Raw genomic sequence first — 23,085 nt, 5'->3', positions numbered from 1 at the left:
AAAAGAGAAGGCTTCAGGGACATCTCACTGAGGTCTTTCAGTACCTAAAGGGGGCTGAAAAAAAAGAGAGAGAGGGACTTTTTACATGTGCAGGTAGTGACAGGGCAAGGGGCAATGGTTTAAAACTGAAAGAGTTTCAGTTAGATGGTAGCCTGACCTAATGAAAGTGGGCTGACTAGATGATTCTTATGGTCTCCTCCACCACAAAACCTTCTATAATACTGTGATTCTATTCCATACTCTAATATTATTGTAAATCATTAACAACAATTTAGCACTTCCAGAAGGTTTCCAAGCTTTTCCTATCTCATGAAAAGTTCACATTTTTGCTGGAAATTACAATTATTAACAAACATAAAGTTATTTTTGTGTATTTTGGCTGAAATATATGTAACAGAAGCCTTCAATCTTCTGATATTACAGCCCTGTATTTTACTTTCCAGAGATGCAGTTGTTGAAAGTAACAATGAAGGCAAAGTAAAATTTTGAATACAAAATATGACTTTTGTATAACATTGATAATGGGCCAACAAAGACACTATATCTGACGGATATTCTTTGACACTGGCAGTCTTCCTGTTCTCCTTACAGCTTTGGGTTCCCAGTCTTTGGAAAAGGCAAAATTAGAGTAGTAGATCTGCACTGTGTTCCACAAAAAAGGATGCAGAATGCAATGCAGAGGAAATAACTAAGTGTTTGAAACAAAGAGAAGTGAGAGAAGATTTGAGGACATTTTGTCTGAGGACATGTTTGGAAGTCACCTGCACAAGCCATCACACTACTACATATCACTACAAATAGCAAAGATATGGGAAAATCTGCCCTGCAAAATTCAAGCAGCCACTACTGGTTGTTTTTACAAAAGTACCACGATTTCTTAAGTTCACATGTATTTGGATGGACTTCTTGTTCTTGGCTCATCTGAGAATTCACACTGGACAGGCTTTGTATCATGTTGTCTAATTAAAGGCAGAAACAGCAACACCCACTTTTGCGTCTCCTCATCCCATTTCAAAAGCATTGGCTAAACCTGTGGAACTTGAAAGGTAAGTCCTGGTGCCATCAAGAAACAGCCGTCATAATGCCTCAATAGCTCTTCAGTCAGTGAGGCTTTGCATGGATGCTCATTTGTAAGGGCTCATCTAGAACTACAGCAGAGACGAGTCCCAGGTTGGCATTTTACTTTGGTAACCCCTCATCTCTACCTGGCCTCTAGTTTAATTTTTTAATGTCTGCCTCTTGGCAGGAAGGCGTTCATAATATTATTCACGTATGCCTTGTATTATTTACTAATTATTATTTATATATCATGGACATAACAGTCTTAAGGATTGTATTTATGGAGGTGTAGTACCCACCACAGAGCCCAGAGTCTGCATCCCACAGCTGTCTTTGACCATCAGCATTTCATCCACCCCATTAAACTGCAAGATGAAATTTTCTGATTTTTTTCTTGTCAGGGGAAAAAAACAAACAAAAAATCAAACCAAAAAACCCACCAAAAAAACCACAATATCAAAAAAACCCACCTAAGTAGGGTTTTTTTTCTGCTGATCCTGCATCATAATCCTTGCCAGATTTCCTGTACGAGCTTCAAAAAAAGGAAACAAAACATGACTGTGAAGTGAAAAAAAAATTGTAATGATTTAAGAATCATGGCAGTAAAGTTGCTGAACATTCTCTTCAGCTAACAGGCTTTCAGGAAGAGAGACCAGAAAACAAAATGCAAAAGTGATCCCATGACTGCACAAAGTAATAATTAACAATAAACACTCTTTAATTTTATTCCCCTTTTTGCAAAGGTTTCTTGCTCGTAAATGTTGTTGTTAACTTTTGTTAATTCCTTAACACAGCTGTCTGCCTACGTAAATTACAAAATACAAAACTAAAGGACAGTGAGGAATTTCAGTAGTCCTGAAGCCATGGTAGGACTTCAGTCTCCACTGTTCAGGCAAATCATTATGCAGTCAGCAGCTCAGGCGCTGTTTGAGGCGTACAGTGTGGATCATGTGTGATCCACATCAGGTGGATCATGGCCTTAAGAACTGAAGTGACACAACAGACAGAAGCTGGGTGGTCTTCCAGTAGCATGTGTGCTTTGGTAGCTGCTCAACCTGCAAGTCTAGAGAGCGAGTACTCACACAATAATCAGTGCAGTGCAGTCAATGTGACACAGAGCACACACTGTCTTGCACAGACAGAAGATGCACTTGATGGATGGAAGACTGTGCCAGAAATAAAAAGTTCTTGAAGGGAAAATATTCTTCTAGAAAACAGGAAGAATTCTAGGTTGCCCAGCTTTCCAACTTTTTATTGCTCTTAATCTTATCTTAATTGCATGTGGAATGACTCTCTGATTGTCTCCAGGTTCTGGAGTAAAGTTTATAGTGAACATTTTATGCCCCTATCAACCAAACATAATTTCTCACAGCAACAGTATGATTCATAGGTCTACATTTTTGTAGGAAGATTACCTGGCCTGAAAGAGGAGTAATAGAAAATGATCTGTTAATGTTTCTGCATGTATAATACATGGAAGTACAGTTGTGGGCTAGGTCAAAATTTTTTCTTACAATTTAGCTTTAACCCCTTCCAGACCCTGTAGATTTTCATGGATTGTGAGAGAGCTTGAAAAAAGCCACCACATTTCAAATCCTGATGCACTGTGACCACTGTTGCTTATGAAAAAAACCCCACAAAACAAAAATATTTTTGCAAATCAAGTTAAAGATTTTGCTGAGGAACATTTGGGTCATGTCTGAAGAGCTACTAACTAAATACATTAAATCTGTAGTAATAATGTCTGCATATGTTATTTCTACTCATGATGCACAATGCATTTCCATGAAAAAATTGCCCAGTTATATGTATTTTAATAATAAATACAGATAACTTTTTAACAGAGGTTTTCTTTAAGATGTTGTCCAGACAAATCCTGATGGAGACAAAGTCCACTGAATTTATATGATCTTCCAACACAACCCATTTTATATTTATATGTATGGTTCTATATTATGGGATTAAAATAAAAAAAATAGCTAAGTACTCTACAACTCATTTCTTTAGGCATGCTTCTTATAATCCTGCAGAATCCTACAGTTTATGAAACTGAGGGACAGTAAGTTGCTGGACTTGCTTCTTCCCCCAGACATTTAAAATTATACAAAAAAAATATTTAGATAAGAACTAGAATTCAACTACCATCGCCTGCAGGGTTCAACAGACACTGATCTTCCTGATTTCACCAGTCAGCTGCTCTTTCTAGGGTCACAAAAATATGAAACTTGTAAACAGTAGATAAGATTTGGCATGGAGCTTGTACGTCAGCAGATAATACTGAATAGACATAAATGCACATCCTGTCCCAGTTGGACATTTCCTCTGAAAATAGATAACGAAGGAACAGGCTGACATGTTTGTGTCACAGGACTAAGGTCTAAATATTTTTTGACATCAATCCACAATTCTACACATTACAGCTTTCAAGCATTGCATTTTGTAGTTACACTATAATTTTTACTTCCATTAACTCCTTACATCTTCCCTTTACTCTGGAATGAATAAAGAAATAAGGAGGATTAACAGAACAGCTCTCTGTCAGAAGCACAATCCACGTTTATTTTCCTTTAAAACTTTTTAAACAGACACTGATATTATTGCCCTCGGCATACCTATCAAAGGGGCCCCACAGAAATGTTTTCCTCTTGCATAACAGCACACATCTGGCTTGCTCTAGGCATGACAGCACAGCCTTCTCATGCACAGAACAAGTACGGTGCGAGGGAGACGTACTGACTCGCCTGATACGGAGATTTCTCGCAAATGATTGATAACACTACAAATGATTGATAACACAGGAATGAGCAGTTTATTTCGTAAGAATTTCTCTAATAGAAGAGACCAGTACAGGCCACATTGCAGCTACCTGTATTCTGCCAGGTGAATAATTTGGATTTGATGTGGGAGATCTGGGTGTGCCATGAGTGCACAAAGGAGCTTTCAAAACCATTTTTGGGAGCCAGTCAGAACTGTCCAGCAAGCTGGATGTAGGTCAGAGGCTGCCAGGTGGATGGCCCTGCACTAGATGAGCTAATGGTCCCTTTTGGCCTTCATATCACCTGCTTTTGGACAACAGTTATCTACTAAACGCTGCAAATAAGCAGGCCTCCTTGATTTCACATCTTCAGTTTATTAATTCCTACATTTCCTCAGACAAAGAGGTGTTTCCTTTATTAAAGAAGAGAAATATGCAATTCACAATTTTCTACGATTAATGTAGTACTCATTTTTGGCTGTTTGGTACTTACAGTTTCCCCTGGGAGAGGCTCACAATGCTCAGCCTGGACAGATGCTCTCAGCCCTGTTCAATGCAGCTGTGAGAGGCTGGAGCTAGAAGAGAACATCTACACTTCAGTAATTTTCCCAAACTCAGCTGAATTAATCGTGTATTAATTAAAATAACGTGGTATGCCCAGAAGATATACCACGTTATTCTAATTAATACAGGATTCTCTAGTGTCATTGAGGTGATTCTGGAAAAGGAAAAAAAAATAGGTAATTTTTGGGCATATAAATGGCTAATACAGATTGAACTAAAGCTATTGATCAAGATCCTTTAAAAGTTTGCTTAACATTCTCTTCCTTATGTAAATAAAATGTACTATAAACCAGGTAGTTTCCAGACTTACTAAAACTAATTTGCATTGTTTTGTAACATAGCTCTTGGAAATCTTGGAGGTAATACTGGCAAATGGCACACCCATCTCTGAGAGACGAAAAGGAGAACATAAGAGTTACAGCTTAGTCAGTGTAATTTTATACTTGAAAAGCTATTAGGACCAAGTATGAACTGTTCATTTAAAACCTTCAACCTAACCTCACAGTAAAACTAGATGGAGGAAGCCATGGGAAAAAAAGAAACACAGCGGAGAATGCCGTGAGAAAAAAAGTAAATGGTCAGAACAAACCATACATTAATCAAAAACAAGCAAGACACTAACACTGGAGAGGTAGAAGGTGCTGGGATGGAAAATTTTAATTCTTGTGTTGTACCCTGCTGCAGTGATAGATTTAGCAATATTTCTATTTGGATTATAAACTATCGGAGATACAGTTCTTCTACTAAAAATTAGATCTCTGCTAGTTTAAAACAAACCTTCATATATTTTTAAATGCAGGAGGCATCAATATTGCTTATCTACTGTTGTGTACCAGAAAACCAGAATGGGTGTGGCAGGCAACTCCTAGGCTGCAAATAACTGTCTGAGCAGACCTGCTGACAAGATCAATAGTACTGTTATGTTAACAAGGCCATTAAGCAATAAGCACCATGGGAAAGGGATGGAGTTCAAAAACAAATCAATTTTCAGAAATTAACATGGGCAAGCTAATTAGAGCCACTGCATGAGGCTGTTCTTGTCTTGTCAGCTTCAGCATGGAGGCTGTCAAAGGGATGATCGTGCAGTTCTGAAAAGTTAAATTATTATACTGGTTTATTTGGATGAGTAGATTTTCATCTCATGTAAGGACATGAAACATGGATGAGCAGGGGTCCCCTGAAGATTCCAGTGCAGAAAAGAAACGTGAGTTTCACATGGTCCGCGCTCAGGCAGGATGGCAGAGGGGCTGCTTGCAGCCAGGGCCGTGCACTTGCTGTCTCACTAAGGTGCCAAATAGCCCAGGAGCTGTGCTGAAGCTGCAAGGTGCTACCTGGGCCTTTCCTTCCTCAGCCGTGGGGACCTGGAGGGGCACAGCAGGATGCCACAGAGGCTTGCTGGGCAGTATTGCACTTCTGACTTTTCAGCTTTTGACACTGCTTCATGACACTCATTTTTGACACAGCTCAATCTGAATTATAAAGTAACATGGTGTTATGGAACTGCATGGAAGAGTGGCTGTGTAACAGAGTCAAGGGACGTGGGATGAAGGGAATCCTGTGGGTATGAGTCCGGTCTGTGAGGGTGTATGGGGCCCTAACACCAGCCCTTCAAAATGTTCTGCCATGCCAGACTAGGGAATGCACTGCAATGTAACTGCAAAGTGCATCTAGAAGAAGAGACACAGGCATTCTTCATCAAGAGGAACAGAGTTGAACAACAAAGGTGATCGAGAAGGGGCTGGAGAATCTCTGCTATGAGGACAGACTGAGGAAGCTGGGCCTGTTCAGCCTTGAAAAGAGATAACAGAGAGGGGACCCCATCAGTGTCTTTCAGTGTCTGCAGGGAGGGGACAGAGCAGGACCGGGCTCTGCTCGGTGCTGCCGAGCAAAAGGACAAGAGGCAAATGGCAGTGAGAGGTGCACAAGAAATTCCACCGGAACATTGGGAAGAACTCTACAGCACATGTGACCAAGTACTGGAACAGATTGCCCAGAGATTCTGTGGAGTCTCATTTGCACTCTGGATGATCCTGCTTGAGCAGGGAGGCTGGAATACATGACCCGCTCTGGTCCCCTCCAGCCCGACCCGTTCCGTCACTCAGTACACGGCGCACCACACAAATGCACTACAACTCCCGGTATGCCCCTGGCCGCCAGGCCCCGCCCCCGCCGCGCGCGCGCCCTGTCGCGTGGAAGGTGAGCGCGGGGCAGGCCGGGAATGCGAGTCGGGATTGGCCGGCGCGCGCCCCTTTTTCCAGCGTGCCGGGCAGCAGGAAGCGGCGGCGGTGGAGGGGGAAGCGGCGCGGCGAGGAGCTGCTCACGGTGAGTCCCCGGCGGAACCGCCTCCCCACCCCTCGGGGCGCCGCGTCGTCGGGCCGCGACCCGGCCGGGAATTGAAAAGGGATCGATTTAATGCGCGCTTTGATGACGTAATAAGGACTAACGAGGCGGCGGCGCTACCGCGCGCCAGGCTGGGGCCGGCAGCGGTCAGGTCCCCTCTCGGGGCGCCCCGCGGGACCCCCGTGCCTGCCGATGCCACCCGCACCGCGCCCGGCTCCCCTGTGCGCGGCGAGCCCTGGGCGCGGGCCAGGCCTTCCGCCTTCGCCCGCTCCGGGCACTCGGCGGGCGCTCATTGGCTTCTGCGCCCGGGGCGAGCGCTGCCCGCGCCTCGCGATTGGCGGGGGTCGCGCTGAATGACACCGTCGACCGCCAATGAGGCTGCGGGTGGCCGCGGGGCGCGCGGGCCGCAGCCCGCGGGAGGCGCGCGCGGGTGGCGGGAGCCCCGGGTGGGGCGGCCGGGGGTGGGGACGCCGCCTAGCGGGCGTTGTGCTCACGATCCCGGCGGGAGCGGCACCGATCCCGCGTCCGCGCTGCGGGGCGAGGGGCAGGATCGGAATCGGGGTTGTGCCTGCGCCATGCCTGAGCGTCGGTTTTGAGGAGAACGTGCGGCAGTGTGCATGAGGAATTCCTGCTTTGCACTGGCCGGCCCGCGGCTCCCCCTTTGCCAAGATGGCGGTGCTGTGGGCCGCCGCGTCGGCTCCTGCGGGTCACCAGAGCTGCCCCGGCGCCCACGCCTCTGGGACCCGTGTGCGCCAACCTAACGTCTGGTGCCCGGAGTCCGAGCAGCTCCTGCTGTAGCCCAGGAGAGCAGCAATAATAGCATGTTTCACTGGGGCGGATTTATAAAAGCAGCTCGGGGAATCATATGCGCATCACGTGAAATGCGTGCCGGGTTACAGGCTCATAAGGCTCAGGCCGTATTTCGATGAGTCTTTCAAGGAAATTGCACAGACAGTTGAAGCGGTCCACTCTCTGTCGCTCATCTGTGAGCCCACTCATAAGTCGGAATTTGGATCGCTTCTGTCCATATTCCTCGGCTGCTTTATTTTCCCAACTGTACTTTTCACACTTTTCTCCAAAGCAGTCACGCTCTTACTGAACATGTGCTGTTTTGTCAGGCCTTTTTGTGCAGTGTGACCGAGGTTTTCAAAATGAGAATGCTCAATGAATGCTGCAACAGCATTTAGATACGCAGTAAACTCACGTTTTTACTAGTTCTGTGTTAATTAATGAACTGCCTAACATAAATTGTATGTTTCTTACTATGTTTTGTAAGAATTCTGAGAAAGAAACTTTTTAAAAGTATCTTGTGTTTGCTAGGCTAAAGTTGCTCTATTATTTTGAGTTTTGGGGTGTTTCTTTTAAGATATCCCCACAGTCAGTTTAGAAGTAAAGCAAAAACTATGGGATATGAAAATCATGTGAGTTGGAGATCGAATTTTTGGTTTTAGCAATTATGCTTTCAATTGCAAGTCATCTGCCCTTTTATAATGTGTCAAAAATCGGCATGAGGAATTAAACTGTGAAGTATGTAGCTGACATCTTCCCACATGAGATTTTATGTGAAATACCAGATGGTGAAAGGAAGGCAGGAATTTCTGGTTGTCTGTCTTAGACCCACCGTTACAGATGAGGTGAAGAGAATGCAGCAGCAGCATTTCCCCTCCCTTCCACATCATCTTCCCTTGCAGACTGGGCTCCTCTGCCCACTTGAAGACACTGGCAGTTGTTTCCGGTGTGAAATACGGAATATGTAGAATTTTCTTAAGGAAGGATTTGCTTTGCTGTTTGATCTTTGTGTGCTGTCAAGCCTCTTCAGCTAGAAAGGAGATTTAATCCATGATATAGAGAGTGGCTGACAAGCTCTTAGTAACGTCCAGGTGTTAGAAAAACAAATTACTTGTGGGTAAAATGGCCTTCTTAAGCTTATGAAGCCATACTTCAGTGATCTCTGACCTAAGGCCAGGCTAACAAAGCCTGCGAAAATGGGTGTGTCCACTGATAGTGGACACAAAGGATCTGGAATTTAGAGGCTACAGGGACATGTAGCGAAAACCTCAAAATAAGGAGCAAACTAATAAAGCAAACTTAGCAATTGTGTTGGAATTGGCTCCAACTTGGTAACAGGTAATTCTAGCTGGGGAAGATTGCAGCAACCAACCCATGAAGCCTCCTGATCCCAAAGAAGAGGGAGGCTGAGCATGTGGACTAATTAGCACGGGAAGCAAGAAAATCATTAACCAGTAGAAAAGAGAATGCTAATTAATTACAGAACTATGCTACTTGTAACCAATGAACACTAATCCTTTTGCTTGCTAAAATGTATAATTAGCAAAAAGTTTTTATAGTTGGGTACTTGATTTGTGGAATTGCACGGGGCACCCAGGCTTGCGCAGCTCTGAAATCGCTAATCTGTGTCCCCTCGAATGTGTGTAGTTATTGCCTCTTTGCACACTAGGTAATGAATCTGACTTTTGTGGGCAGCGTTTCTGTGGTTGATAGCATAGCAGTAACAGGTAGGGCTGGACTTCCCTAAGTAGTTGCGTCTGCTCTACTTATTGTCTTGGCAAAACAACTTCTTCATGGGTGACTTTTTTCTGAGAGACAAGAAGTGTGTTTTGTGGTGTAAATAGGAACTCCGTAATTCTTATTTTCTGCAGCATTCAAAGTGTAAGCCACATTAGTGTGGGAGTTGAAAATGAGCATTGCTTCATGGATCTGAAATAATTTTGCCCGGAGGTAAATTTTTTTGTGAAAAATTTGTGAAGTGCTTTCGTTGAAGCACTTGGATGTTCTGCTGAGGTTCTTCTGCATATGGAGCAGACTACTGTCTCATCCACAGGCACCGAGTTCTGCTAGACCTCTCCAGGTCTGAGATCCTCTGCAACTCCCACCCCCAGCTATGTTCATTGTGTTAGTAAGGGAGGAAGGGCTGCCTCACTGCAAGCATTATACATCAAAAGGCTGGCAAAGAATATTTCGCTTTACAGAGGAAGAAGTGTAAGTAGGATGGATGAATAAGCTTGAGAGTAGATTAAATCCTTGGCAGTTGTCATGCACTCAGACAATAAAAATTGCTGCTGTATAATATCCCTATTATAGGAAGTAAACAACTTGTGTTTATGAGCTGCAAAGTGTGGCTTAAATAAAAGTTTAAAGATAAAGTTTAAAGAACTGTCTGTTAACCCATTGGATTGGTAGGATTGCAAGGACTGTATGAAGATTCTGAGATTATGCTGCAGTGGTGTTGAATGAGTAGCTGTGGAGATGTTGCATCCCTGTAGTATTTGCACTGAGGGTGGTGGATCCCTGCTGAATCTGTAGGATAAAGAAATACCCACTTTGGCTGTTTCTTCATGTGTCCAAATAAGAATATTCCACTTCTTTAACTCTGCCATTTCTACCTGTCAACTAACACTGGATAAAAAAGCAAGCAAGAAATTTTTTCCATTGGTTTTAAAATCCTGGCCAAGTGCTAGTTAGTTCACATTTGTATAATAACCTGACTCTGCACAGTATTTACTGACTGGCACAGTATTCTTTCTCTCATACTACATTTGTTTTGCAGACCAGGCCTTTTGCCATGGAAGCTGAGGAAACGATGGAATGTATCCAGGAATTCCCTGAGCACTATAAAGTTATTTTGGATAGGCTGAATGAACAACGTGAGCAGGACCAGTTTACAGATATCACTCTGATCGTCGATGGTATGTACAGGCCTGACAACTAGTTGGTATTGGAGAATTTTGAAAGCTGTGCTGGGATGCTCTTGGATTTTTCATGGTCACGTGTCAGATGGGGCTGTGAACCAATTCTTGGTTCTTTACCTGTGTGCAAGTTACTTGCAAAGTTTCATCATAGTGGTTAGTAATTTTGCTTCTGCTTTCCCAAACAAGAGACTAAAATGTTTTCAGATAGAAGCCCTCTTCAAAACTGCCGTGGTATATTTAATGTGCTAATGATTCCCAAAACATTGTTTAAATATTTTTCTGTGACTTGAGCTGTCTGACTGCATGCAGAAAACTTTTACAAATACTGTGTTTAAATAAAAAAAATCCTACACCTTGAAATAATATTTACTTCTCATAGCAGCTTCTCTGGTATCTGTCTACTATTTTAATGTTTTTAATGCACACTTTTAAAAGGGTAGAAGCACACACTTTTTGTACATGTTCCAAGAGCATAACAACTGTTTTAAAAGGATGATGAAGATACAAGTGCTTATTATTTCCTTAGAAAAGGTGGTATGTAGTAGATCATTTAAGTCTGCTTCATATTCCAAACATATTTTAGAATGGATGAACACTACAGGGAATATAGGCAGTGTCCACTAGGACAGATTTAGCTGAAGGAGTTGCACCTGATCTTTAAAAGGATAGCAGCAGCTCCCTTGAAGAAAAAGGATCATAGAGTCCAGATTAGAAGGAGGTAAGCAAATGAAGAAAAAAAAATATTCTTCAGGAACAGCCACGGTTTCACTGATAGTGCTTTTCCTGAATGTTTGCTCCTGCTCTGTCATTACCTAATCCATGTGTTGAACTCAGAGCTGGTTTTGTGTGCAGCTGTGTGGTTCTAATCTGTGTGGCTTCCTTTATCCCTGTACCACTGAGCCCCATGAATGTGCATGCCTCCACTGGGGAGAAGAAATACAGACTCTGGAAGACAGAATAGAGCAGAACCACTTTTGTTCTGTGGTGTTTATACTGGCGGTGGTAATAACATCTATCAGTTTGTAGGAGCAACAAAAACATGAGACATACAGAGCTGAGCCCAAGACATAGCAAGAAAAGTTTGCATAGAAATTTCCCTTAATTCATTTCTTAAATATCTGAAAAGAGTGAGTGAGGGAGTGAGTGAGTGATTTCTCCAGTGGTTGAGTTGCAGAGCTTTAGTGAGGTCAGCAATGTCAGCAAGGTTCTGTGTGAGAAGGGACAAGCCAGCTGCAGTACTATCTTATGTTACAAGGAGAATCACTCTGTATATGCTGCTGGAATAATGTTTACACTGGGTGGTCTTTTTTTCTGCATGTGCACTATGAAGGGAGGAAGGTGTTACCTTAAACCAAACTTTTTGTCTCCCTTTGCAGGTCATCATTTTAAAGCTCATAAGGCAGTTCTTGCTGCCTGTAGCCAGTTCTTCCACAAATTCTTCCAAGATTTCACTCAGGAGCCTCTGGTGGAGATTGAAGGTAATCTGACTTGTGCAAATGAAAGCATTCAGAATTGTGTGTTCAAGCTGGAAATTACTGTAGCATCCTGAGTAGAGGCTAGTGCATAGAATCATGGAATGTTTAGGGTTGAAGTGTAGAATGATAAGATCATCTAGGCCTAACCTCCCTTTCCATGGAAAGGCTTGCCTCCCACTAGACCAGGTTGGTCAAGGCCATATCCAGTCTGGCTTTGAACACTTGAACATGCTTGGCTATTGAAAGTTAACTTTCTAGATCTTAGTTCTTGAGTTGTTCTGAGACAGTTACCATCACTGGAAAGAAAACTCCCTGGAGAAAAATCAAAATGAGAACAGTATTAAATATATTGGAAAGGAAAATGTGAGATTATGTGGTGCTTTTTCCCTCCTTCTTTCCCCTTATACATGTCCAGTCTAGGTCAGGCAGACCCTTTATATGTTGTTAGGACTAGCAGTACTACACAAAAGCTTTCCCAGAGAAAAGCCATTCTGGTCAGCTGAAAAAGGCTCTCAGTGATGGCCAATGGCAAATGCCTTAGCTGGGATGCAAGAGCAGGGCAAACATGGGGTAATATTTATGTGATAGGCAGAGAGGAAATGAAATTCTTAGAGCAGCATTTCAGCCTCCAGGAATAGTATTTTTGTGTTTAAATCTATATATTACTGAAACAGCTTTTTGTCCATCTTATCATTCCTTTTATCTTTGTCATGGCAAAACTCCACAGTTGTTCCAGACTATGTTTCTCTAGTAGGTTTTTTTATTCCAACATGGGAGAGGTTGGAACTAGGGGATTATAAAGGTCTCTTCCAACCCAAACCATTCAGTGGAGCCATTTAAGGGTGTGACGTTTATGAAACCGGTGACTACAGTGCTGTTATCAAAATGGTGTGCAGGCAAGTGTGCAAGATTCATTGGGAAGATAAGGCTGCAGAATTGTTAAAGGTAACTTGTTTCTCTTGCCTGTACACAGGTGTAAGTAACATGGCATTTCGTCACCTAATTGAGTTCACCTATACAGCAAAGCTAATGGTACAAGGTGAGGAAGAAGCAAATGATGTTTGGAAAGCTGCAGAGTATCTACAGATGCTAGAAGCAATCAAAGCACTTGAAATCAGGTAAGCACATAAGCCTCTTTTTTCTTCCAGCACTGAAGGAGAGAGTCTCAATAAGGCTTGTGCAAGAGCTGACTGCCAGTATTTTGCAGTCCTGTTCCTTATACTGGAACCTCCTTAAGTTGTGTAGAGCCATATGTTCTACTGTAACATACATTTCAGAATTACACAGGGTAAAACAAGAATGTCACGTTCATTGGGCTAGAAGTCAATGACAAGTGACATGGCTTCTGCATGTTGCTGATGTTGTAGGGCTGTGATTGTGGTAGCTGATAGTTGGTCTCTGTGCTGTCTGATGGCCCACACCTGATTGACAGCTGGCTGTGCAGTGACAACATGTCTCTGGTAATCAGACAACATTAACAAGTTTGTGCTTGTTTTAATTTCATGGTGCTTGTTTTGTTTTGTGGTGTTTAGATTTCGTGTAGCTTTCTGCTCTTTCTGAGAGAATAAACTGTGATCTTACAAGCTCTTGCTGTAAAATTAACCTCTCAAACTTCTTGAATGAATGTAACAGTTTTATCTGGGTTCGATACTCAATCAAATGGTGCTGCAGCATCTGTTATCCAGTACCAGGAACTGTAATCCATGCCAAAATCTAGCTTTAAAAAAGTGGGTGTCAGTCCCATCATGCTGTTTTTTATCCCCTTTCTTCCATTTCACTTCCATAAAGTACTCTCATGTTCTCATTCCTTCTGCATGCTACCCTAGTTGCTTTTGGTATGTGATGCAGGAGCTCCTCGCAATGTGTCTGTGATCTGGTAGACATCAGAAATCCAGGCTATATGAAACTGGGTTTAGCTGCTCTGTGTTCCTGTGTATGAATAGACTAAGGTGCCATTTATAAGCTGTAGCCTGCATTACACGTTAGTTACACATCTGACAATATGACTTGGAGATACTGGGCAGAGTCTTGTCTCTTGTTACTAGAAAGCCTGGAAGTGACAGGGAGTGCATTACATGAAAGGATTCATCATGGTGCAGAAGAAGGGTAAAAGCACAGCTTACTCTAGTCAGTCTATTTGATGGGAAGATAGCCACTTATTTTTGAAACTGATGATCAGTAGTAAAACCTCCAGCACAGCAGTGCTGTGGATGACTTGAAAGCATTGACCCACTCAGCTGTGTCTCTGTTTGAGATGCTATGCCATCCCTGACATTTTGGAGGAAGGGGGGATTGTGTGTGCTTTATGCAGACAGAACAGCACAGAACTGAGGGTTGTGTTTAAGACCAGAAATTAAACTAGAATACTCCTTTCACATCTTTTTTTTAATGTTAGCTATTAGTAGTGTGCCTCCCTGAATTATGGGATATGTTAACGCTTGCGTGTATTAGCATCATGTGAAGTCACAGCTAAAGTATTTTCTCTAAGTACTGCTTGCAGTTGCACACAATCCAGAGGTGAATGGCATAGGAGGGACTTAAACCTTATTTCTGAGTAGGAAGGCCAAAGAATTCATTATTTTAGAGGAGTTTTCTTTCCAAGTAGAGAATTTCATAAATTTCTAGATAAGTCATTAGGTTAACTGCCTTTTCTTCTTCCTAGATGCTTTGTATCATTGAAGCAGAGCTATTTAGATTGAATACTTTAAAATATTTTATCAGCTTTAACAATGTTATTTTACTGCACTAAGGAGTGTAGATTAAGGACAAATTAGCTCCTGTAGCCAGTTCTTCCACAAATCAGATTATATGTCTGATGTGCACACAGATAATGTGGTCATCATTCAACTTCAAGAAACAACTCAGGGAGTGTTGGATGCAGAACCTAGATTACTAGACAGGAATTATTATGTCATTGTTAATTGATCTTAACCGTGTTTATGCAAATGTTTTTCAGGAACAAAGAAAATTCATCACCCTTAGAATCAAATGAAGCACAAGGTAAAAATAAACCAAAAAAGAGGAAGATTGCTGAAACCTCTAATGTTATCACAGAAACACTGCCATCTGCAGAATCAGAGCCTGTTGAAATTGAGGTGGAGATTGCTGAAGGGACGATGAAAGTGGAGGATGACAGCATTGAAACTCTTGAAGAAGTAGCTTCTGCAGAGCAATCCATAAAGTACATACAGACAACAGGTACATCAGATGAATCTGCTTTGGCTCTTTTGGCAGATATCACCAGCAAGTATCGTCAGGGAGAGAGAAAATGCCAGATGCAAGAAGAAGGTGATAGTGCAACTGACCCCTCGTGCAAACAGGTAGAAGGTATTGAAATTGTGGAACTTCAGCTGTCACACATGAACAGTTTATTCCACTGTGAGAAATGTAACCGTTCATTTAAATTGTTTTACCATTTTAAGGAACACATGAAAACACACTCTACTGAGAATTACAAATGTGACAGATGCAATAAAAGATACCTACGAGAGAGTGCTTTGAAACAGCACCTCACCTGTTACCACCTTGATGAAGGTGGTGCCAGCAAGAAGCAAAGACCTGGCAAGAAAATACATGTATGCCAGTACTGTGACAAGCAGTTTGACCATTTTGGGCATTTTAAAGAGCATCTTCGGAAGCACACAGGTAAGAACACTGCTGCAGTCCTGTGCTTGTGGCCTTCCTTCAAGTATTTTGGGCTTTTACATGTTTTGGGGAAATAGATAACATGCTGAAGAAAATCAATGAGTCATGAGTGCTAGGAATACTTGGCTTGGCTTCTAGCTATAACTAAAATGGTGGTATGTCTTTTTGTTTGTTCATTGATTTTTTTTTTTGTTTGTTTTCCATTGATGTTAGAAACTTAGGGGATTGAATTGATTAAAAATAGGCACCTAAAACCAGAAAGTAGTAAAGAAAGTTCTCTATCAAGTCTGTTAAATGTTAGAGATTTTTTTTTCAAAATACTCCCTTAAGTCATGTTCCTTTCCAGTCTAGAGAGTTTCTTTATCTAACAGAACTTCTGAGCAAATGCCTACATAAAACACCCTCAAAGAATTATGTCTTGTACCATCATGTTTAGAAAGTTTCACATTTGCTCTTGTCTCATCTGTGATTTGAATTTTCTTGGTTAATTATGCAAAACTGCTAAAACTGGCAAAACATTCCTAGTCATAATAGTACACTTTTTTTACTGTGAAATCTGCCTCTTTGAAATCTGGGTAGCAAAAATCTTTTGAGTACGAAGTGACTTGTGGTCCTTCCTTCTTCTTTTTAGTATAGGAGATTGCATCTTCATCTCACTGAAAAGTCAGCTGACTGAACAGACATTGAAAATGACACAGATAACTGAATGTAAAATATATGTCATCTTGATCTTGCAGATGTTTTTGTGTAATATGCCAGTCATGAGTCATAAGTAAAAGTTCATTGGAGGGTAGCAGCTCTATTTCTTTTGCAGCTTGTTATTGTTAAAGCCTTGTCATTAGAATGTCTTAATTTAATTAGAATGTATCTGTGTATGGGACTGCTGAGTATTAATATAGGGCAGTGTCCAGTCTATTCCCAATAGTCTCTTAAAACTTCCTTTTATAGACAAGCCTTGGGAAGTCCTTATTCCCTGTAAAGCAGGGAGTGTTTCTCCATTATAAGCAATTCAAATAGGTGCTAAAAAATCAGCAGTTAGAAAAAACTATTATCAAAAAATACTTAGCAAAAATCTATTTGGAAAAAAAATTGTGGCAGATAACCAGAGTAATCCAAACTATGTAATGTTTGTTGCTCTTGCAAAGAAAGTATTTTTGATTCAAACCAAGGGGTGCAAAATAGCATATCACAAGAGGTGCAAAATACTTACTAAATATGTATTGATCTAACAAGTATAATATATGGAATCTAATTACTTACAGTTTAACATTTTCAAAAGCCTTAAGCTTAAAATCAGAATGGATATCAGCATTTAACTGTGGTCTCCTAAGGAGAATGAAAAAGCTCCCATTCTGTTACATGCTTTCTAAATTCTGAGTTCTGTACAGCACTGGTTGAATGCTAAAATGAACTTGAAAGGCCTGTGAGAAAATGTCCTAAAATATTTTGTCCTGTTGTTCAATCACTATACCAGCAATTACACTGAAATAGCAGTGGGGCAGTAATTGGTTGATAAAATGGCTTGGGTTGGAAGGGACCTTACCTATCACTTAGTTTGAACCTCTTGGGCCATGGGCAGGGTACCTTCCACTAGACCAGGTTGCTGTGAGCCACATCCAGCCTGGCCTTGAACATTTCTCATAAAGAGGATAACCACAGCTTCTCTGGGAAACTTATTCCAGTGCATCACCACCCTCTGAGAAAATAATTTCTTCTGAATATCTAATCTAAACCTACTCTCTTTTGGCTTAAGGCCATTCCACCTTTGTGATTATAACTATTCTCTTAAAAGTCCCTTTCCAGCCTTCCTGTAGACTGCCTATAGGCACTGGAAGGTCCTCATAGACCTCCTTGAAGCCTTTTCTTCTTCAGGCTGAACAATCCCAAGGCTTTCAGCCTGTCTTCACAGTAGAGCTACCAGGAGGATCTGCTCCATGATTTTTAGGGCATGGAGGTGAGACTGACTGGCTTGTAGTTCCCCAGCTCTTCTTTATGTCCCTGTTTTGAAAGGGTTGTGCTTCTGCTTCTCCAGTCATCTTGAACTTCACCAGACTGCCACACCTCTAATTTTATGATAGTTGATTATCAACTTCCTTACCAGTTCTCTCAAGACCAGCAGATGCATCTCATCAGGTCCCATGGACTTCCTTTTTGTGTTTGAGTTTGTCCAAAAGCTTTTTGGTCATCCACGCCTGCTCTGTAGAATCACAGAATTACAGAATGGTTTACATTGGTAGGAACCTTGAAGATCATCTAGTTTCAAACCCGTCAACTAACCCATGATTTTTGACCTGCCACACTGAAGGCAGTTTAGCATCCTCTGCGTTTCTTGTACTATACTCACCAAATATGTAGCATTTTGTAACCATTGAGGGAAATGTTCCCACCATTTAACATCTTTTTGTAGCTTTCAGGTGTGTAAGTGACACTTCAGCTACTTGTGAATTTCTTTTGAAAAGCTAATTAGGAACTTGTAAATATTTCTGAAGATTGTTTTTCCACTGCAATGTCCAATAAGTATTGCATGCCTGAAAATGCATGCTTTTAAACTAGCTAGGATTGATCCTCATGGTTTCCCTGAAATGGCTCAGCCTCTTTTGGAGTTCATTATCTGTTTGTTTTAGTAGTGGTGTTGGTGGCAGTACCTATACAGGTTATTACAGCCTTTCAGAGGAAACACACTCTTCTAGGTTTTTTTGTAATTTAATTTGCTTGAATGTCATTGTGTTTGTGCATGGTGCAACATCCTTTGTTCATTACCACTTGATGACAGCATAGTACCTTGGATGATAAAAAGACCTACTTTCAGCTTCCCCTGCTGTTGTCCTTAGCTGGCTTCTATGTTTGACACCATGGTTGAAATGGCCAAACTGAGAGGAATTTTTATGTTGCTTGTGCCAATTTTATGTCCCCCTGTGCTTTCTGTTCCGTGTATTTTGGGATGCAGGGTTTTTTTGTTTTAGTATTGATGCATTGTTATTTCACAATCACTCTGTGCCAGCTTTGTTTTCTGGAGCTCAGTTTCAAGCATAAGCTGTTATTACTGAAAATAAAAGGTTGTACTATTTAAATTCTTCCTTTAATATGTCACTTTGTGTATTGACTTATGTTGATTCTTTAATTGTAACTATTATCAGATGAAAAGTGTGAAATAAAGTGTTTAAAATATTTTACCAGAATAGTAATATAATTTCCACAAATACCTTAAAAGCTACTGGTAATTGTTACGTTGGTTTTCTTCTAAATGAGACTTGGGAATCTACATCAGCTTTTTGCCCATTTATATTCAATTTTCATCTCTTTTTCTGCAGAATAATCCCGTTGGCCACATCTTTACAGTGCATTTATCAACCTAGATGAGAGAGAAAGAGAGGAAGAAGAGAGACCTGAAAGAAGACTGGGTGGTTTTATACACTTATACAAATCCTTGTATCTGTCTCAACAGGTGAAAAACCCTTTGAATGTCCAAACTGCCATGAACGTTTTGCTCGGAATAGCACACTGAAATGTCACCTGACAGCCTGTCAGTCTGGAGCTGGTGCTAAAAAGGGAAGAAAGAAGCTGTATGAATGTCAGGTGGGTAATGGAAATAGGTTAGGTGCCTCCCTCCTTCAAGGAGCATGGGAGGACTGAACAGGAGAGGCAATGAGAGTGCTTATGTCTCTAAGAGCTACTTCCGTAAAATAACATTGAATCACAGAATATGCTGGTTTGGAAGGGACTCACAAGGATTAAGTCCAACTTCCAGCCTTGCACAGGATACCCCAAGTCACACCCTGTGCCTGAGAGCATTTTCCAAACGCTTCTTGAGCTCTGTCAGGCTGGTGCTGTGAGCACTGCCCTGGGGAGCTGTTCCAGTGCCCAAACACCCTCTGGGTGAAGAACCTTTTTTTGATATCCAGCCTAACCTTCCCCTGGCTGGACTTCAGGCCATTCCCTCGGTCCTGTCACTGGTTACCAGAGAGAAGAGATCAGTGCCTGTCCCGACCCCTCTTCTAACGAGGAAGTTGTAGACAGAAGTGAGGTCTTAGGATCACATTCAACCACAATATGCAGATAAATCCTCACATCTAAGTATCTCCATTTAAAATTTGGAATACTGATGTGGAGCCTTACAATACTTAAAATTGTAGAGATTCTTCTGAGTAGGCTGCATTTTACATTTGCTTCTTTTTCAAGATTCTTGATACACTGACCTAGGCCTTTCCCACTTCTAAGCATGCTTCACAAAAAGTAAAGCCCAAAGTAAAGTCCAAAATGCAAATTATTGTTTAATTTCTTGTTCTGTTATTCTCTGTTTGATACAAAACATACTGATTTTGTCTGGAAAGTAATTCAAATTTATTATGGCAGTCTGTAGTATTTTTTAAGCAAAATAAATGCTGTAGAAATTGCTAGGGTACTTGGTCACTATATGTAACTGACGTCTGAAAAACTGTTGAGATAAATCTTACTTCACTTTTAAAGAGCTGATTCAAGTCATAACTCATTTTGTAAACTTCCTCATCCTCTTACAGATCTTGTGAATGTGGATTTGTGTCCCTTCAGCCTGCAGAAACTGCAGCAATTCTTGGATGAATTTTTAGTTTTTCTCTTTAGAACTAAATTTGAACAAATCTTTGTTCACTGAACAAAGATGAGAAAAAGTTGTGCTTTCTTAATGAGTCCTTTTGTGCTCTTCAGGTGTATGCCTTGAAAACTGAATTAGATTCTGTGTGACAAGAACAGTAATTGTGTGCCTGGGCATTGCTGATAGTCATTACCTTTATATATGACTAAGTAATTTTGAGTGCTTATCTATAATATTAGTATTTTAAAAACTGTATGTGTAATCTCCTTCTGAAATGTGAGCCTGGGGGAAAAATGTGTGGCAATAGTATTACAACCCCTTTTAGCTGACTTCAGCAAAATGGAGATACTTGTCTTGACTACACAGACCTGCTCTTGAGTTAATCCTGTTAGATACTCCCTCCATCACCTTTCTGTGCAGTTACTGAAAATTATGAAGAGTTAGAAGATCCTGTTTCAAAACTGTTTGTCAACAGTGAAGGGATGTTAATAAGAAGGGATGTTCTTGTTGCATTCTACAGCGAAACACATTTCCATGGACAGACTCCTGAGCCTGTGGGTGTTTTTACTCCAAGCCTGACTCCACCCCACTCTTCTGTCTCCTCTACCTGCATCTCTTTAATTTCTGCAGTCTGTGTGTTGTTTTCCAGCTATTTACCTCCAGTGCCAGCTGAAGAGAAGGGAGCTCATGTGCTTTGTGAAAACAGTATGTCTGATGTTGAGGCAGTACTTTTGGCTGGAAGAGAATGAGGGATGGAGTTTTAAAAGTTTTATCTGCTGAAAAAATTCAAGTGGGTTTTTTTTGAATCACAAAATGTGAGAGTTCAGCCTAGCCTGTTAAACCTCACGATGTCATCAGCAAGTGAAAGCTGATAAGGAAAAGTTGTTCAGTAGTACTGCATCTAGAATGTCAGTAAAACAACAGTCTGCATTACACTTTCAGTGCACCCTATTAATGCATAAATATTTTTAGACCCAAAACTCTAGTAGCAGACATGTATTGATTGGGGTATGATACTTACATGAATATCAGATGAGAAAACTTTCAAATGCTCTACTGACTTGTGAATTTTGTAGGTATCTTATGCATGCACAACTCAAAATAGATCACCATTCTTAAAAAAAGAATAAATAAATATCAAGTTTTCTGTTCATTTGAAGCTTTCTTGTCAGCTTTTACCTCTAAAATGTATAGTTTTTGAATCCAAGTAGCAAGAAGCTATACAATGTGAAGCCATGATCTCAGATAGGCACTGTATTTTGTGACATTCCTGTTGGCACTGTTTAACACACTGTATCTTTCGTTTCAGGTTTGTAACAGCGTATTTAACAGCTGGGATCAGTTCAAAGACCACTTGGTAATACACACTGGTGACAAACCCAACCACTGCACCTTATGTGATCTGTGGTTTATGCAAGGCAGTGAGCTGAGAAGGCATCTCAAAGAAATTCACAATATTTCAGAACTGTTAGTGACAGAAGAGGTTCTTCCAGTGGAAGCTATGGAAGCTGAACCAGTAACGTCAATGACTATAATAGAACAAGTTGAGCAAGTGCATGTCCTACCAGTAATTCAGGTACAAGTGGATCCTGCACAGGTAACTGTGGAACAGATGCACCAGGATCTCATACATGACAATCAAGTGAAAGGCACACAGATGGAGGAACTACAGGAACAGGTGCAGATTAGTTACCTGGAAGTTGAACACATTCAGACTGAACAAGGTGCTGAAGTTCATGTGGAGCAGTTACATGTCGAGCATGTAAATCAAATACAGATGGAAGAAGTACAGGCAGAACTTATAGATGGAACAGACCTTGAACAAGTAGAATATCAAAGTGTTGATCAAGGAGAAGCAGAAGAAAAGGATCATAATCAAGCAGATGAGGCAGATAAGGAACATCATGAACAAGCTGAAGACTTAAAAACACAACAGTTAGTGGATACACAAAATGCAAAAGTGGATGAGTAGGACACATAATGACACTGCAGTTTTAAGAATTAAATACCAAATTATTTTTGTTAACTTTTACATTGGTTTTTTGAACAGTCACTGGTCACCTTTCCAATATGCTGTCCATAAGGAGCTGGACAAGTGGACCAAAATTAGCTTCCTTCATGTAAAATTTAACTTCTCTTGTAAGTGAAAAATACTTCCCCATTCATGTAGTGCCATGAAACAGAAACTACCACAAGACATGGACAACTTTGTGAGATTTTTAGCAATGAACAGCTTGTATCATTGTATCATCACACCATTCCTGGGCTTATGTAAAAATAATTTCACCTCTTTTCCTCTTGCAGTAGAGGCAAAGTCTTATATAAATTTGCAGGATGTCTGTGGCAGGAGAGTCAGTAAAATCTGAGGGGTTCTGCTGTAAGTCGCAATTACGTACCTGTGAATTTTCGGATCTTAACTTTCAGGCTGGGCTAAAAGCACTGTTGCTGGAGGTCTCTGAGCACAAAAGTCCTGTGCCTTTTCAACACTGAATGGTTAAATTTCCACAAAGTTTCTAGAGTTTTTGAGAACTTGGTTCTGTGAAAGGCAGTGTAGGTAATGTTATAGTGCTTTATATTTTTGCTTGAAATTGCTGGTTACTGATTTTCTTTTTGCATTAAATTTAGAGGCGGGGGGCTGAGGGAGGGAAGAGACTTCACTTAGAGGCAGCAGGACATGCTAAATGGGACACTTAAAAATAGGAAGAACTTGCTATAGTCTGTGATAAACATGATTTGGAAAAAAGCTACAAGCTAAAAGCTTCTTTTATAAGTAATCATTTTTAAAATGAATATGTTTCAAACATAAACAGAGACTTGTCTATATGGTATCAGGTTCTTGGTTTTTTTTTTAATTAAATTCTGACACTTGACAAAAAGATGTGCTAAACATAAAAGTAAAAGCCATAGGTATGAGTGCTAAACTGTGGATTGAAAAGTAGAAATGTAAATAGTTTAATCAATATTAGA

At 41.0% G+C, this 23,085-nt stretch overlaps 1 protein-coding gene across 3 annotated transcripts; it reads left to right on the top strand.

Annotated features, from left to right (window-relative positions):
• Positions 1–6,619: 6,619 nt before the first annotated feature.
• On the top strand, positions 6,620–22,864 carry ZNF131 (zinc finger protein 131). 3 transcript variants are annotated; one of them, XM_054287659.1, is made up of 7 exons: positions 6,620–6,700; positions 10,287–10,425; positions 11,805–11,906; positions 12,877–13,021; positions 14,860–15,548; positions 18,994–19,124; positions 21,428–22,864. In XM_054287659.1, exons 2-7 carry the CDS (start codon positions 10,302–10,304, stop codon positions 22,088–22,090), a joined length of 1,854 nt encoding a protein of 617 aa, XP_054143634.1. In that variant the 5' UTR covers positions 6,620–6,700; positions 10,287–10,301; the 3' UTR covers positions 22,091–22,864. The 3 variants fall into 3 exon arrangements, with proteins under 3 accessions (XP_054143634.1, XP_054143642.1, XP_054143651.1); XM_054287667.1 differs by lacking the exon at positions 6,620–6,700 and having other exon boundaries at positions 7,450–10,425; positions 14,860–15,223; positions 15,326–15,548; XM_054287676.1 differs by lacking the exons at positions 6,620–6,700; positions 10,287–10,425; positions 11,805–11,906; positions 12,877–13,021 and having other exon boundaries at positions 15,145–15,230; positions 15,326–15,548.
• Positions 22,865–23,085: the final 221 nt, after the last annotated feature.

The sequence above is a fragment of the Melozone crissalis genome, unplaced genomic scaffold (genome assembly GCF_028551555.1).
Source record: "Melozone crissalis strain CALT ecotype California unplaced genomic scaffold, PUWL_Pcris_2 ptg000005l_1, whole genome shotgun sequence".
Lineage (NCBI taxonomy): Eukaryota > Metazoa > Chordata > Aves > Passeriformes > Passerellidae > Melozone > Melozone crissalis.
The sequence above is the reverse complement of the archived record's forward strand: the minus strand, read 5'-3'. Positions and strand labels throughout refer to the sequence as shown.

Bases quoted from the DNA above. Each gene is read 5' to 3' on its own strand.
- ZNF131 (XM_054287659.1), top strand. From the start codon at position 10,302: ATGGAAGCTGAGGAAACGATGGAATGTATCCAGGAATTCCCTGAGCAC. The intron at 15,549-18,993 runs GTAAGAACACTG...CTGTCTCAACAG, and splicing joins GCATCTTCGGAAGCACACAG to GTGAAAAACCCTTTGAATGT. The intron at 19,125-21,427 runs GTGGGTAATGGA...CTTTCGTTTCAG, and splicing joins AGAAGCTGTATGAATGTCAG to GTTTGTAACAGCGTATTTAA.